At 38.6% G+C, this 12,468-nt stretch overlaps 2 protein-coding genes across 8 annotated transcripts; both read left to right on the forward strand.

Moving 5' to 3' along the window:
- The first annotated feature begins 1,580 nt into the window (after positions 1 to 1,580).
- Positions 1,581 to 6,821, forward strand: tmem244 (transmembrane protein 244). Of its 5 annotated transcripts, XM_029425512.1 has the most exons (7): positions 3,498 to 3,586; positions 3,750 to 3,795; positions 4,115 to 4,200; positions 4,358 to 4,434; positions 5,353 to 5,478; positions 5,829 to 5,873; positions 6,130 to 6,820. In XM_029425512.1, exons 1-7 carry the CDS (start codon positions 3,567 to 3,569, stop codon positions 6,225 to 6,227), a joined length of 498 nt encoding a protein of 165 aa, XP_029281372.1. In that variant the 5' UTR covers positions 3,498 to 3,566; the 3' UTR covers positions 6,228 to 6,820. The 5 variants fall into 5 exon arrangements, with proteins under 5 accessions (XP_029281377.1, XP_029281373.1, XP_029281372.1 ...); XM_029425517.1 differs by lacking the exons at positions 3,498 to 3,586; positions 3,750 to 3,795 and adding an exon at positions 1,581 to 1,709 and having other exon boundaries at positions 6,130 to 6,821; XM_029425515.1 differs by lacking the exon at positions 3,498 to 3,586 and having other exon boundaries at positions 3,597 to 3,838; positions 6,130 to 6,819.
- A 530-nt stretch (positions 6,822 to 7,351) lies between these two features.
- fkbp6 (FKBP prolyl isomerase 6) lies at positions 7,352 to 11,779 on the forward strand. Of its 3 annotated transcripts, none has more exons than XM_029425187.1 (9): positions 7,352 to 7,611; positions 8,617 to 8,740; positions 8,819 to 8,908; positions 8,992 to 9,194; positions 9,380 to 9,499; positions 9,612 to 9,809; positions 10,602 to 10,711; positions 10,903 to 10,993; positions 11,090 to 11,105. In XM_029425187.1, exons 1-8 carry the CDS (start codon positions 7,540 to 7,542, stop codon positions 10,970 to 10,972), a joined length of 987 nt encoding a protein of 328 aa, XP_029281047.1. In that variant the 5' UTR covers positions 7,352 to 7,539; the 3' UTR covers positions 10,973 to 10,993; positions 11,090 to 11,105. The 3 variants fall into 3 exon arrangements, with proteins under 3 accessions (XP_029281047.1, XP_029281045.1, XP_029281048.1); XM_029425185.1 differs by lacking the exon at positions 11,090 to 11,105 and adding an exon at positions 11,214 to 11,779 and having other exon boundaries at positions 7,354 to 7,611; XM_029425188.1 differs by lacking the exon at positions 11,090 to 11,105 and adding an exon at positions 11,214 to 11,779 and having other exon boundaries at positions 7,357 to 7,611; positions 8,617 to 8,734.
- Positions 11,780 to 12,468: the final 689 nt, after the last annotated feature.

Consider the following 12,468-nt stretch of genomic DNA (forward strand, 5'->3'; position numbering starts at 1 on the left):
AAATGTCTAGAAATATAAAAAGAGAAATCTGAAGGATTAGTTTTCTGTGAGCTTTAAACTACACACACACACACACACACACACACACACACACACACACACACACACACACACACACACACACACACACACTGGGAGATGAATAGGTATGATGCCTACCTTGCTCTACATGCGTCCCCACCCTCCCAACACCCATGCTCTCCATCACTATGGTTACAATGATGCAGGTTACCGTGGCAGCCAAGTCAACCCCACTCTCACAGAAAGGCGCACGTGCATGTGCTTTACCCCACACACAGATATACGCAGGCTGTGACGCTGGAGAGTTGAATGAATCTTGGTTATTTCTGGAGGGACACGGGGATGATGTCGCCATCAGCACATCATGTGGTGCGTTCCCCCTCTTCCAGTTAAATAGAACATGGAGCTAAATGATTTATGACGCCATTGTTATGAATGGAAAATGAGTATTTTATTTGTAACTGCCAGTGCTGTGTATGTGGCTGTTATCATAATTTGTTCTTGTGTTGGTTCTTCATTGGTGGATAAAGTTCTCCCTGTGCATATGAGGCAATGCTGCCACTTAGTGTTCAAACTAAAAGCTGCCAGACAAGACTGTAATTGTGTCTCTTGATGTTTTGTTGCAGATTTCTCCAAATCTGGACTCAAATTGGGGTAATTCAAATACATGTAAAGTTCATGTTTAGTCGTATGTTGTCAGTGTTGGTATCTGGAGCTCAGACAGTTGATTTCATTGTGAATATGTCTTCATGCTAAGGTTGCAACTAACAGTTATTTTTATTCACGATTAAGTTGAGGTATTTTTTAATCTTCTTAATTAGCAATGATTTGGAATTTGGATTTGGAAAATTGTGAAAAATGCAGATCACAATTTCCCGAAGCCCAAGGTCACATATTTAAATGGCTTATTTTTGTCCTTCTGACAGTCCAAACCCAAAGGTATGTAGTTATTTGTGAAACAAGACAAAGAAAAGCAGCAGATCCTCTTTGAAGAAACGGGAAATGTTTGGCATGTTTCTGCTTAAAAAGTGACAAATGATCCGTTGATTATGAAAATATTTGCGTATTATTAATCTGTCCATCAATCAAATAACCCACGTATTCTTCTGCTTTATACTTTTATTTTGAAATGTTTATTAGAATGAGGAGTAGCAATTAAAGAAACCAAGATGGACACAGTGGGAGAACTAAAAGGTGGAACAAGAAAAAAGAGGATCGTAGAATAACAGGAAGTAAGGAAAGGGATACAAGGAACCATCAGAAGCACGTAGTTGAGGGTTGAGAAAGGTACCTCAAGTTAAGTACAATAACAAAAGTACTACTAATACTATAATCCAAATATAAATCTGTGTTTGTAGCACTTCCTTTAGCCTTAAAACAAACTTCCTTCTTTTGGTTTATGTGTATGTGTGCACACCTAGACTACAGTATGTTCACCTTTCTCCCTTTCTGGGATTTACTCTTAGTACTCTTCTAAGTAGTAATCCCATTTCTTCTAATCCAATCTTCCCTCCTTCTCTCCAGCATGCTCTCTCTCTCTCTCATACACAACACACATGTAGCCTTCATGCTCTCATTTAGAGCAGCAGCCATTCATGTTGTTGGACTACTGCTGTCGTTGTTTTGGATTCACACTCATCAAACGCCATGGACCCATCTCCCTCAAGACTACACCCAGTGATACCTTGGTGAGGACATTTTATGATGTGGGAAAGTGCGTTAGAATAGCGAGGACTAAGGAGCGTCTGCTCGGTGCACAGCGAGCTGTTTACAACGTGTCTAAAAGAGCTAATTGGTGCTTAAAGTCGACTGCCTGTTTTCAGATGTATTGAATGTCATTTTAATTTGTCATTACAGTCATAATCAATATTTAACTAAGTAGTTTTAGGTCATAATGTCACAATTAGTTGTTTACCCTTTTCAAGCATGCTTTTGAGTAATCGACCAAAACTCAATTTAGAGTCAAGTCTCTCAGGTGGTTAGAGCAGTGTTCTTCTCTTTGTGCAGTCTAGTCCAGAGAAGACAAACAAACCAGGCTAGCCGAGGTGTTTAGCTGTCTCTGAGGGTATTAGCATGAGCTCAGCTACTTTTCGTCTGTAGAGCAGGGCGAGAAGGGAGACCATGTGGTTTAAGTGGGCCAGAAGATGAAATGCGGGCCGCAATTAAATGACCTTTTTACGGTCTCAAGATACATACGGGAATTTTCCTATTACATTTAAATGCTGTTCACTTCTGCTCATATTCAATATGGAAGTAACCTGGGGAAAATGAAGTACAGGAGAATGACAGTTAAAGGTGGAGTCTGCCATTCTGGAGAAAGATTCTTCATATTTGAACTCAACACCCAAACAAACACACCCCTCAAGATTTACCGTCCCTCTCGCTCCCACTCACTTTCTCTTTATTCATCCACGGTCTTTCACCCTGCTGGAATAGTGTTGTGAGGTGTTTCAGCGCTCACACAGAACGGACAGCTAGCGGACCATGAGGAGCTACTCGCTGAATTTGACAATAGTGTATTGGATTAGAATCACTTCACCCTTTAATGCACCTTAACACCATAAATGAGATGTCCATTAATAGATAGAGGAATGATCTCTGGTGCTTGTTGAGCTCGTTAGGTTCTCACGCTCCGGCCCCATCACACAACAGCATGAAAGGTAGCGATGGCATCACCTCGTTGCAGACGTTGGGGCCCCTGTGTTCAAAGAGTTTATCCTCTGGACCATGAATGTCTTATCAACCAACTGACGCAGCATAGCATGGCCATCCATGGAGCCATGCTGCCATCTTTTCTCTAAATTATAGTGCTGTCAATTGAATATCTTTGAGTTTTGGACGTTTGGTCGGACTTAACAAGTCAATCAAATCAGAATCAGAATTTGGTTTATTGCCAAGTCGGTTGTTTTACATACAAGGAATTTGCTTTGGTGTATTGGTGGATACATAAACACAGTAATAGTAAATAAAATTGAACAATTTGAGCAAATATTGAAATATATATATATAAATAAAAAATGTGTACAAGAAACATGAATTACAAATTACTGTGTAAGAGTAATATCTGAATTCAAAGTGGAAGAGCTGTGCAGTTTTAGAAGTGGTAGTGAAAAACAATTGGTTCACAGTACAGAGAATGAGGAAGACATTGCCTTGGACTTTGGAAAGTTGTCATAAGGACTATCTCACAACTTTCTGACTGAAGGATTAATCCATAATTAAATAAAAAACAACTGACAGATTATTCAGTAAAGAAAAATAAACATGCAACAAGATTACTCCAGGGTAGTGAAAGTTGTTCTTCATGTTATCTGTGGTCTTCATCATCGTTTGACTTGGCACAGGTGTAACTGATAAGATTAACGATGGTGCCAATGAGCCAACATGCAGGCCCTGGCACCTGCACACCTGGAATGCTTCCCATTATTAATGTAATTAGTTACACTTGTGTTTGACAAGCCGGAATGTCAGCTGGGAGGAAAAGGTCTTTTATCCTCCAAGGGTGTCGTGTAACCCACTTCCTGTAAAGCTCCAGTTAATCATTTATGAAAGGAGACTTTAGCAGGCAAGCAACAGCTGTCTGCTGCTCTCTACCTGTACTCTCATCCGGAGAGGAACAGGGATTTTAGTTAGCGTTGGGAGACACAATGCATAAAATAACTGATATACTGTAAAGGTTTATGTTTCTCTTATGGTCTTGTTTTCTCTGTTACCATGTTTATTTGAAGAAAGCATCAGCAGATGGTCGGTGGGAGACGTTTCAAAAGCAAAAAGGCATTGAATTTCATCCACTCGTGGATTAATGGCTCTCATACGTGTAAATGATTTTGGTGTTTAACCTTGCCCAGGGTTGTAATTTAAGCTTTATTTTGCAGTCAAATGAAGGAAAAATTAAATAACTATGTAAAAATGGTGGCAGAAAGAGTATTATTCAATATCAGTAAGTGAAATTACAGTTAAGACACTCTCTGGTCCTAATTCTCCTTCAGAAAGAAAAATACAGCTGATTTCATATGAAATTAAAACCCTCACACCCCCAGGGCATTAATAATAATTACTTTCCCATCTTCTCTTTCTCTCTCCATCTCCTCAGGTCGTCCTGCAGAATCTGTTGATGTGCATGGTGTGCTTCTACTCTCTCTACTACATCGCGGTCAGTCTCTGCGTCGGACTGCTCAGGTACACACACAAATACTGCAATTGCATACAGCGAAGTCAGATAAGCCTTGGCTATTTGCTCCTAAGACAAAATACATTTTAAACTAAAAATAATCAAAGTGGACTTTTACTATTTATAGTTAGTGCACATGTTTCTCATCTTCTGCTGTGTCTCCAGGGTTCATGAGATCAACAGCTTGTTGGCTCCCTTTGACTACACAACACAACCGTCATGGCAGAACCCCAAATACCTCGGTGAGCAGCATTGGTGCAATGTTATGCTACTTTATACTTCTACATATAAGAGTGAGGTTACTGTTCCTTTCAATGTACGCTTATACTGTATCTGCAGATATTGAATAGCGAGCGGTCTAAAGGCTTGTAAGGAATTTAGGTTGTTCACACGATGTTGAGAGCTTTGGATGTAACTTTACTCGTATAGTTGTTGAATATCAGTGGATGTCTTGGTTTTTACTTCTACTCCACGACAATTCAAAATAAATTGATGTACTTTTTTCTAAACTATAATAATCTGACCGTTTTATTTAGAACATATTTCACAAATGTAGGTTTTTCTTATAAACTGTGTGATTAGCTTATGAAATATGAAGCACTGTTAAAGATTAAAGAAAGGGTGACCGAACTGAAACTTAGTGGTGGGTCACAGGCCAAAATCAAACACACATTGTACGGTATGGTGTTGATGCAAAATGGTACGAGGATCTGTAAAGACCATTTTTACCTCACAAAAAATAAAACGGGATAAACAAATTATTATATTTTTTGGCTAGAAACATCTGGCGAAATAAATCAAACCGTATGGCTAACTTTGGCACTAGTACATTAGTACATTTCTCTAATAAGTGTGTAATTGTTAATGAATATATATTTGTAATGCAGTATTGTTACATTGTAGTATTGCCACTTTTACTTAAGTACAATTCTTCTTCCACCACTGACAAGAATGATCTTCAAATTGGTTCTCTGTCTGTCTCTGTCCTCACAGGAGGCATTTATGTGGTAGGAAAAGCAGAGGTTTAAATAATAAAAACATCTTTTCCTAACTCCAGTTGGTGTAATTGACAAGTCAAAATGCTAGATATGATTTTGTATGACAGTATGTGATTGTAGTGAAATGTGTTTGTGTGTTGTTTTCTTTCTTCCTCCCTCCAGTCAGTGTCATTTCCACAGAAGTGACCTATGTGTTGGGAGGGCTGGTATTCGCCTGGATAGTAGAGGAGTGGGTTTGGGATTACGCCATAACTGTCACACTGCTGCACATCGCGATGACTGTAGCAGGTAAACAAACACAACACAACACAACACAACACACCAATTGAGTGGAACAGCTGATAGGATTGGAGGCCTGGTTATGTAACTGGGTATTGTGGCGGTGGTTCAGAAATGTATGGGCACACACGAAGGCACTGTCCATTTGTGTTTTAGGATTCAAAATAACATTTCTGACAGTCGTTTAAACCAAAATTAAAAGAAAACAAACGAACAACAAATGAATACTCAAAAGTCCAAAGCCCAAACATCCTATATTTGCATCCGTTCTTCAAATTCTCCCACTTGTAAATAAAGTGAATGCGTTTCATGTGCAGGTAGTTTTTTAGATTTTACACACAGTTTCTATGTTTCTGCAGTGATGTCAGACTTCCCTTCAGCTGAGCACTGGTGGATAGCTCTGGGTAAGATTTCTACTTTCTTCTTCTCTTTCTCCACTCTCTATTAGCACCTTGAGATTGCTTTTAGTTATGAAAGGTGCTTTACAAATAAAATATATTATTATTATTCTATTTCTCTCCGTCTTCTTTATGCGACTGTTCCCAGACTCACGATAACTCACTTCCCTTAAGATTCAGGCTTCTTAAGGACAGCTGCCGGCTGCCATGCCTTCCTTTGATTGATCTCTTTTTCTTATTAATTTAATCCCTCTCTGTGCAGGTTCAGGCCTGGTGATGATGATATTTGCAGGACAGCTCATGGCCTATAAACTCTTCAGGAGCAACTTCGTCTACCCAGCTGAACTACAGAACTTCTAATGAACACAACGAGGAAAGCTTTTAAATGGCTTACTACTTAATCTCTCTACATCCCAGTGGGTTCACTTTTCAAAGATTGTTCAAGCTTCATGTAGACATCAGTTTAAGCAACTACAGTATTTCTATAGAGAATATAAAACAACCACAGGAAACATTTTGTTCACTTTGTTCAGTAGCTAATAGTCACATCCCTCCTTGTACAAATGGCCCAACTTTGTCTGTTTTTTAAAGCATATTCTGTACAGTTTAAATATGGTTTTGTATTGTTTCTTTACAAATGTCATACTATCAACTCAAGGTCTTAGAAGAGATGACACCTGTAGCATTCTGTAAAAAAGAAGGTAAAACAAATCTACTGACTGTCAGCAAATTTCCTGATGTAATTGTAGTGTTATATTCAGGTGTCGTATACTAGATTTGTAAAGTGTTGTAGTCTGATTAAGACAATTACTCTCTGTATTTTAATGCTGGTTGTATATATTAGTTAAAATTGGGTTTACATTAAATACTTTACTTACTTTTGTGTGTTTGTGTCTCTATATGTGGGAAACTAGAAGATCCCCGGTCAATGTGGCACTTTGACCCCTACAGCTCCTGTCTCCACTGTCTGAAGAAATTAAGTTCAAAACATTTTTTTTTTTTTTCCGGATCTGCTCGATGATACAACTGTTTTGGGAAACTATTTGGAGAATCATGTAGCAGATTCTTGGGTTGCAGATTCCTTGCTCATCTGTGTCTCTTTATTTGGGTGATCTGTCAAAAGGAGTAACAGGAACTGACAGATGAAATGTCAGAAATATTTGATGTAGCCTACAATAGCAGCAAAAAAAAAGCAATAACTTGTAAATGGTTACAGGCCAAAGAGTGACTTTAACTTGCCTTGTGACTTGCTTTTACATGTCTGCTTTGACAACCATGGAAAAGTACAAGCAAATTAGGAAGACAGGGTGCCCATTATCCATATTATAGGATGTCTTATCTGGATATAGTGAATTTTTGCAATGATGTTGTTCATGTGTTGTATAGTAGTAGCCAGTAAAATAGACATATACGTTTTGTCCTCTGTGCTTCACTTATTTTATACAGTCTATGGTGCTGCCATAGATCTATTGGTTGCTGCACACAATTTAGTCTAATTTGTGATGAAGGTCCATCCCCGCCTTCCCGCGGGCCGCAGTCAGTAACGTAACTTCATAGTGACCCCGAACCTGAGCGCCAAAACAACTTGAACTACGTTTACTGTCAACAAAGCCACCTGTTTAGCTTCAAAATAAACATTTCTAACGGTAGCGGTAACGTACCCACCGACTGAATGTCACGAAACGGGCTAGTATCCAGTTTCCGGAGGTTACTAGACGATGAAAAGCGACGGAAGCGGACTCCGGTAAGTTTACACGTTGACGTGGGTTAGCATGGCTAACGTTAGCTAGCTAGCTTATCAGTTAGAGCCACGTGTGACTAAAATACACTGACGTTCAAAGTTCATATTACTGCAGCTCAGCTAGTTCAGCTGAGGTCATTAACTCAAGTTAAATCAGCATTAGTGTCTTCTAAAGATAATACATATTATTGTAGTCATTGGGAAATGTGGCACTGTTCACCATTTATGTAAGTTACGCTAGGATAAAGTGACGATAGCAGTTTAAGGGGAGACACTAATTTACAGGTGTAATATAAAGTAATATAAATAGATATCACCATAAAACTTAGGTTAGGTTAATAAGATAACAAAACATTGTATTACAAGTCTTCTGAAATTCACATTTAAATATGTATATGAGGCTAACTTTTTAGACATGAGCAAACTACAGACTCAAATGTGCATTTTGGATATTTATCTTTCCCCTAGTCTGAAAGAAGACATGTTATGGAAGCAAAACTCAAAATTGACCAGTGCATAAAAAATATTTTTGACTGCAGTGTCTCACCTTAAGTTAAGCATGTAAAGTTTAATTAGTTATAAATCAGATGAAGTCAGTGCAACAATAACGTAATTTCCTCAAACTTGAATGATTTGAGATCATTGAGGGACTGTTAAGTTACCTGACACACATCAAAACAATAAATGGTTTTATGAAGGTCTTATGGAGCTGCCAAAGAGTGCACATTTTACAATTGTAAATTTGAACAGCAGCATCAGCCATGTGACGCAAACAACTAAAACACATTTTAAGAGCTGACACAATAATAAAATGCTGTTAAGCCCTGCTCCTTCTTGAGATTGCATCATAGCAGCAAGAAACCTAAAAATAAATACTGTGAAACTAAATTTCCTTTGCACCTACAGTATAGTTGCATCTATATGCTTTTAGAAAAACTAAGGATCACATCAGACATGCAGATTGAATTGATTGTGAAAGCATTTTAGAGCTTTTCTTGACATTTGTAGGGTCCGTTTGATCAGCTTCGCCAGCAGATGACTGATGTCTTGGGAGATGAAGGGATCCTGAAAGAAGTGGTCCAAGAAGGAGAGGGACCACCTATACCGGAAAATGCTTCAGTATTGAGTAAAAGTGCAATATTTACTCAAAAACTCCTGACACAGTTAGCCAAATGATTTTGCCCTGCCGTAACCTCCCCTCTTTCCACAGTCCGTTACTCTGGTTACCTGGAATATTCTAACCGGCCTTTTGAAACCACCACACACCTCAAGTACCCCCGCATGATGAAGCTAGGGAGAGGTCAGTAATTCTTCGTGCAGGTTAAATAGAAATGTTCTCTTTGGTTGAAAATATCATAGTTTTTTAAATGATCTTTCAAACAGATGTGACGCTGGCTGGACTGGAGCTGGGTCTGTTGACCATGAAGAAAGGAGAGTTTTCTCGTTTCCTCTTCCAGCCCCAATATGCGTATGGGAACATGGGATGTCCTCCGTTAATTCCTGCCGCTGCAGTGGTTCTGTATGAGATTCAGATCATTGACTATCTCAACTCGGGACAAGTGGACGACTTCATCGCAATAAGTCCAGTAGGGAGGCTTCAGATGTCATTTATGCAGTAATGGAGAACTGAGAACTTGCTCCTGTTGCTTGATTATGATTACGCACCTTGAAACTTATCCTTTGCATTATAGCTTATAACCGATTGTTCTTTTTATTATACAGATTTCTGTTTGTATTGTTTGTTACTTTGCATGGCTTTTTGTGTCTTCAGGAGGAGCAGAACACGGTTCCTCTGTCCACGTTCCTCGAAGTTGTCAACACACTACGCAGCTTTGGCAACCGCTGCTTCAACCAAAAGCGTTATTTCAACGCCAAAGATCGCTATAAACAGGTCAATCTTGAAAAATGTATAAAGAAACTATGCTCTTTCTATCTTCAGGTACTTGTTGCCTTTATTTTTGTGTACTGGTAAATTAAAAATGAATTCTGTGCTTGGCTAACAGGCAATGACGCTGCTGGTGAACAGGGAAACACAGAGCTGTGAGGAGGAGGAGAGGATCAAGACAGCGCTGCTTCCTCTCTACCTGAACCTTTCTCTCACTCAGCTCCGTCTGAAGAGCCCGCACAAAGCCCTGAAATACGGCAACAAAGCCATGGAGATAGACTCTGCCAACACAAAGGCTCTTTTCCGCTGCGGACAGGTCAGACGTGGCTTTTTTGTTTTCCAAACCAGCAGATAAAAAGCCTCACAGGCTCTCGTGGGTCTTAAACGTGCTTGATGATGATGATAATAAATGTTTTGAAGTCACCAAGGAGGTAAAAACAATAGGGATGATGACTGTTGATTAAAAACTACTAATGATAACAAAAAATATTTATATTTTTGTACATTTTGGTTTAGAATTTAACAATATATTTGTTTACTTTAGACCAGGGGTGTCAAACTCATTTTAGTTCAGGAGCCACATGCAGCAACATTTGATCACAAGTGGGCCGGACCAGTAACATCACAGCATAATAACCTATAAATAACAACAACTCCAAATTTTTCCCTTCGTTTTAGTGCAAGAAAGTACAAGTACAAGTACATACTGAAAATGTTCAAATTTAATGAACATTCTTAAAAAAAAAAATAATAATATATGAACAACCTGTAATTTCTTAAGAAAAGAAGGAGCAATTTCAACAATATTATGCCTCAGTTTATCATTTACACATATGCATTACAACTTACAAGACACAACACATTTCGTCACAGGTATCTGGAACAGTATTTTACTCTATGATCAAAACAACTAATTAGTACACTTTGCAAAGTCATCCCGCGGGCCGGATTGTACCCTCTGGTGGACCGGTTTTGGCCCCTGGGCCGCATGTTTGACACCCCTGTTTTAGAGTGTGTGAGCCACAAATGCCACAAAGGGAACCATGTTGCTCATTTACACTCTGGACAACAATTAGTCTATTATTCAGACTGATCTCATCTCTGTCAGGCGTATATGGAGCTGCATGAGTACGACAGCGCCCAGGACTGCCTCATTTCTGCTCAAGCAAGGAAGCCCTTTGACCATGACATTAACAACCTACTGAGGAAAGTGGCAATGTAAGTTTAGAATGAATACCGTGTGTCCACTCGGCCCACGATTTGCATTAGTTTCAAGGTAACATAGAGGAATTAAGCTTATATTTTCATTTATAATTTTTGGTTTTTAAAAAACGTGTTTTAGTTTAAAATGGCAGTGCTAATCTAGGCCACAAAGCACTAAAATAAATCGTTTGCATGTATTTCTTTAGATGCTATAAAGACAGCCTGGACAAACAGAAAGACATGTACTCCAGGATGTTCAGAGACTTGAGGGGATGAAGATGTAGCGATAAGTAAAAGGTAAGACATTTTTTTCTATCTTTAATTTGTTTAACCTTTTATCATTTTAAACAAGACACAACAACAATTATTTGTTTCTGCATTCCACAACTACAGCTCCCATGATTCTTAGCAAAAGGTACACAGTTGAAGTATCATTTGACCAGTAGTTTTTAAACGCTAACATTGCATTTGTTTTATGAGAGAGACTGACCTCAGTTATAAAATGTTTGTGTTGCAGATGACCTTGCGGTTGAACAGCACATTTCCTCTCCAGTATTGTGAATTCTCAAAATGTTTTTGTGCATGTAATGAAAGGAATAATGTTGTACACATGCATTGTTAATTTCCTTTCTTTAAAAATCTTCAAATGTTTACTTATAATGTAGCTCAACGTTTTTGTTTGAGGATATGCTTTGCAGAATTTGCTTTCCCCTCATGTGACTATATATGAAGGCTGGAAGAACATGTGATCGAACAATCCCAGGGAATCTTGAGTGGCTGAATCTTTTATAAAGATGCTACTTGTCCTTAGATTCTGTTTATAAAGACCGTTTGTTTGTTGTTGATTGTTTGTTTGTTTGTTTGGTGGGGTGTTAAATATTGGCATGGGTTCTTACCAAAAATCCTTTTCACTTCTAAGATATCTTGTCTTTGTTTTAGATTAATTGGAAACGACATGTTTTCATGATCTGATCTTAGAATGTATACTGACACTTTGCTAATGTTTAATTTAGAAGATCATTGGATGTAGTTCCTACATCATTCATTTTTGCGTGTGAAATAAATGACTTCAGTTGTACAAATGATGGTTAGCAGTGTAAATGTATACGTTTATCTGGTGACAAATTAAGGCATAATGAGTGTGTAAATGTGAAATCTCTGTTTTGGGCAGAAAATGTTAGAGGACATGAACACGCTGACAAAGGTTTGTTTTTGTGACATGGACTTCACTAATGCACCTTAGAGGTGTGGATAATAAGTAGGTGTGATTCACTTCAGTATTTTTTGTCCTGCGTGTTAGATTTAGCTGGCAGCATGGCAAAAGGGGACAACCGAGCAAACTGTGAAACAGTAGTAGTTTCTTGGACATCATTTGCATTTTGATTCAGGGCTACTAGTTGTTGTGTGTGTGTGTGTGTGTAAGGAACCACCAGGGGGCGTACTTTAACAAGCTCTGCCTCCAGAACAGCAACCAGCTCTTTTTTTAAATGTGATTTAAGAAAGCGTAAAGTTAAGTTGAAATATTTGGTTGAGACACTACACGCAAAAACACCTGCCTTCGGACTAGTAGAAAGAAAACATCCCAATTCACATTTAGATGTGTATTTTATAACACAGTGGGCCTCATGCAGCAACAATCTCTTATATTTTCTCTTAATTATTTTTGGATAAGAAGTCAACTCCAGAAGTACCAACCGTTATAAACCATCCACTTACCCAGGTGTGCTGTGAATCCCTCTTGATGATAAATTAGAGGGGCGTGGCAGTGTTTA

The sequence above is a fragment of the Cottoperca gobio genome, chromosome 24 (assembly GCF_900634415.1).
Source record: "Cottoperca gobio chromosome 24, fCotGob3.1, whole genome shotgun sequence".
NCBI classification, from domain to species: Eukaryota; Metazoa; Chordata; class Actinopteri; order Perciformes; family Bovichtidae; genus Cottoperca; species Cottoperca gobio.

What these genes read in the sequence shown, in the direction of transcription:
- tmem244 (XM_029425517.1), top strand. Translation starts at nt 1,617, where the DNA reads ATGTTGTTGGACTACTGCTGTCGTTGTTTTGGATTCACACTCATCAAA. An exon ending in CTACACCCAGTGATACCTTG is followed by an intron (nt 1,710 to 4,114) that starts GTGAGGACATTT and finishes CCATCTCCTCAG; the next exon opens with GTCGTCCTGCAGAATCTGTT. An exon ending in GCAGAACCCCAAATACCTCG is followed by an intron (nt 4,435 to 5,352) that starts GTGAGCAGCATT and finishes TCCTCCCTCCAG; the next exon opens with TCAGTGTCATTTCCACAGAA.
- fkbp6 (XM_029425187.1), top strand. Translation starts at nt 7,540, where the DNA reads ATGTCACGAAACGGGCTAGTATCCAGTTTCCGGAGGTTACTAGACGAT. An exon ending in AGCGACGGAAGCGGACTCCG is followed by an intron (nt 7,612 to 8,616) that starts GTAAGTTTACAC and finishes TGACATTTGTAG; the next exon opens with GGTCCGTTTGATCAGCTTCG. An exon ending in ACTTCATCGCAATAAGTCCA is followed by an intron (nt 9,195 to 9,379) that starts GTAGGGAGGCTT and finishes TTGTGTCTTCAG; the next exon opens with GAGGAGCAGAACACGGTTCC.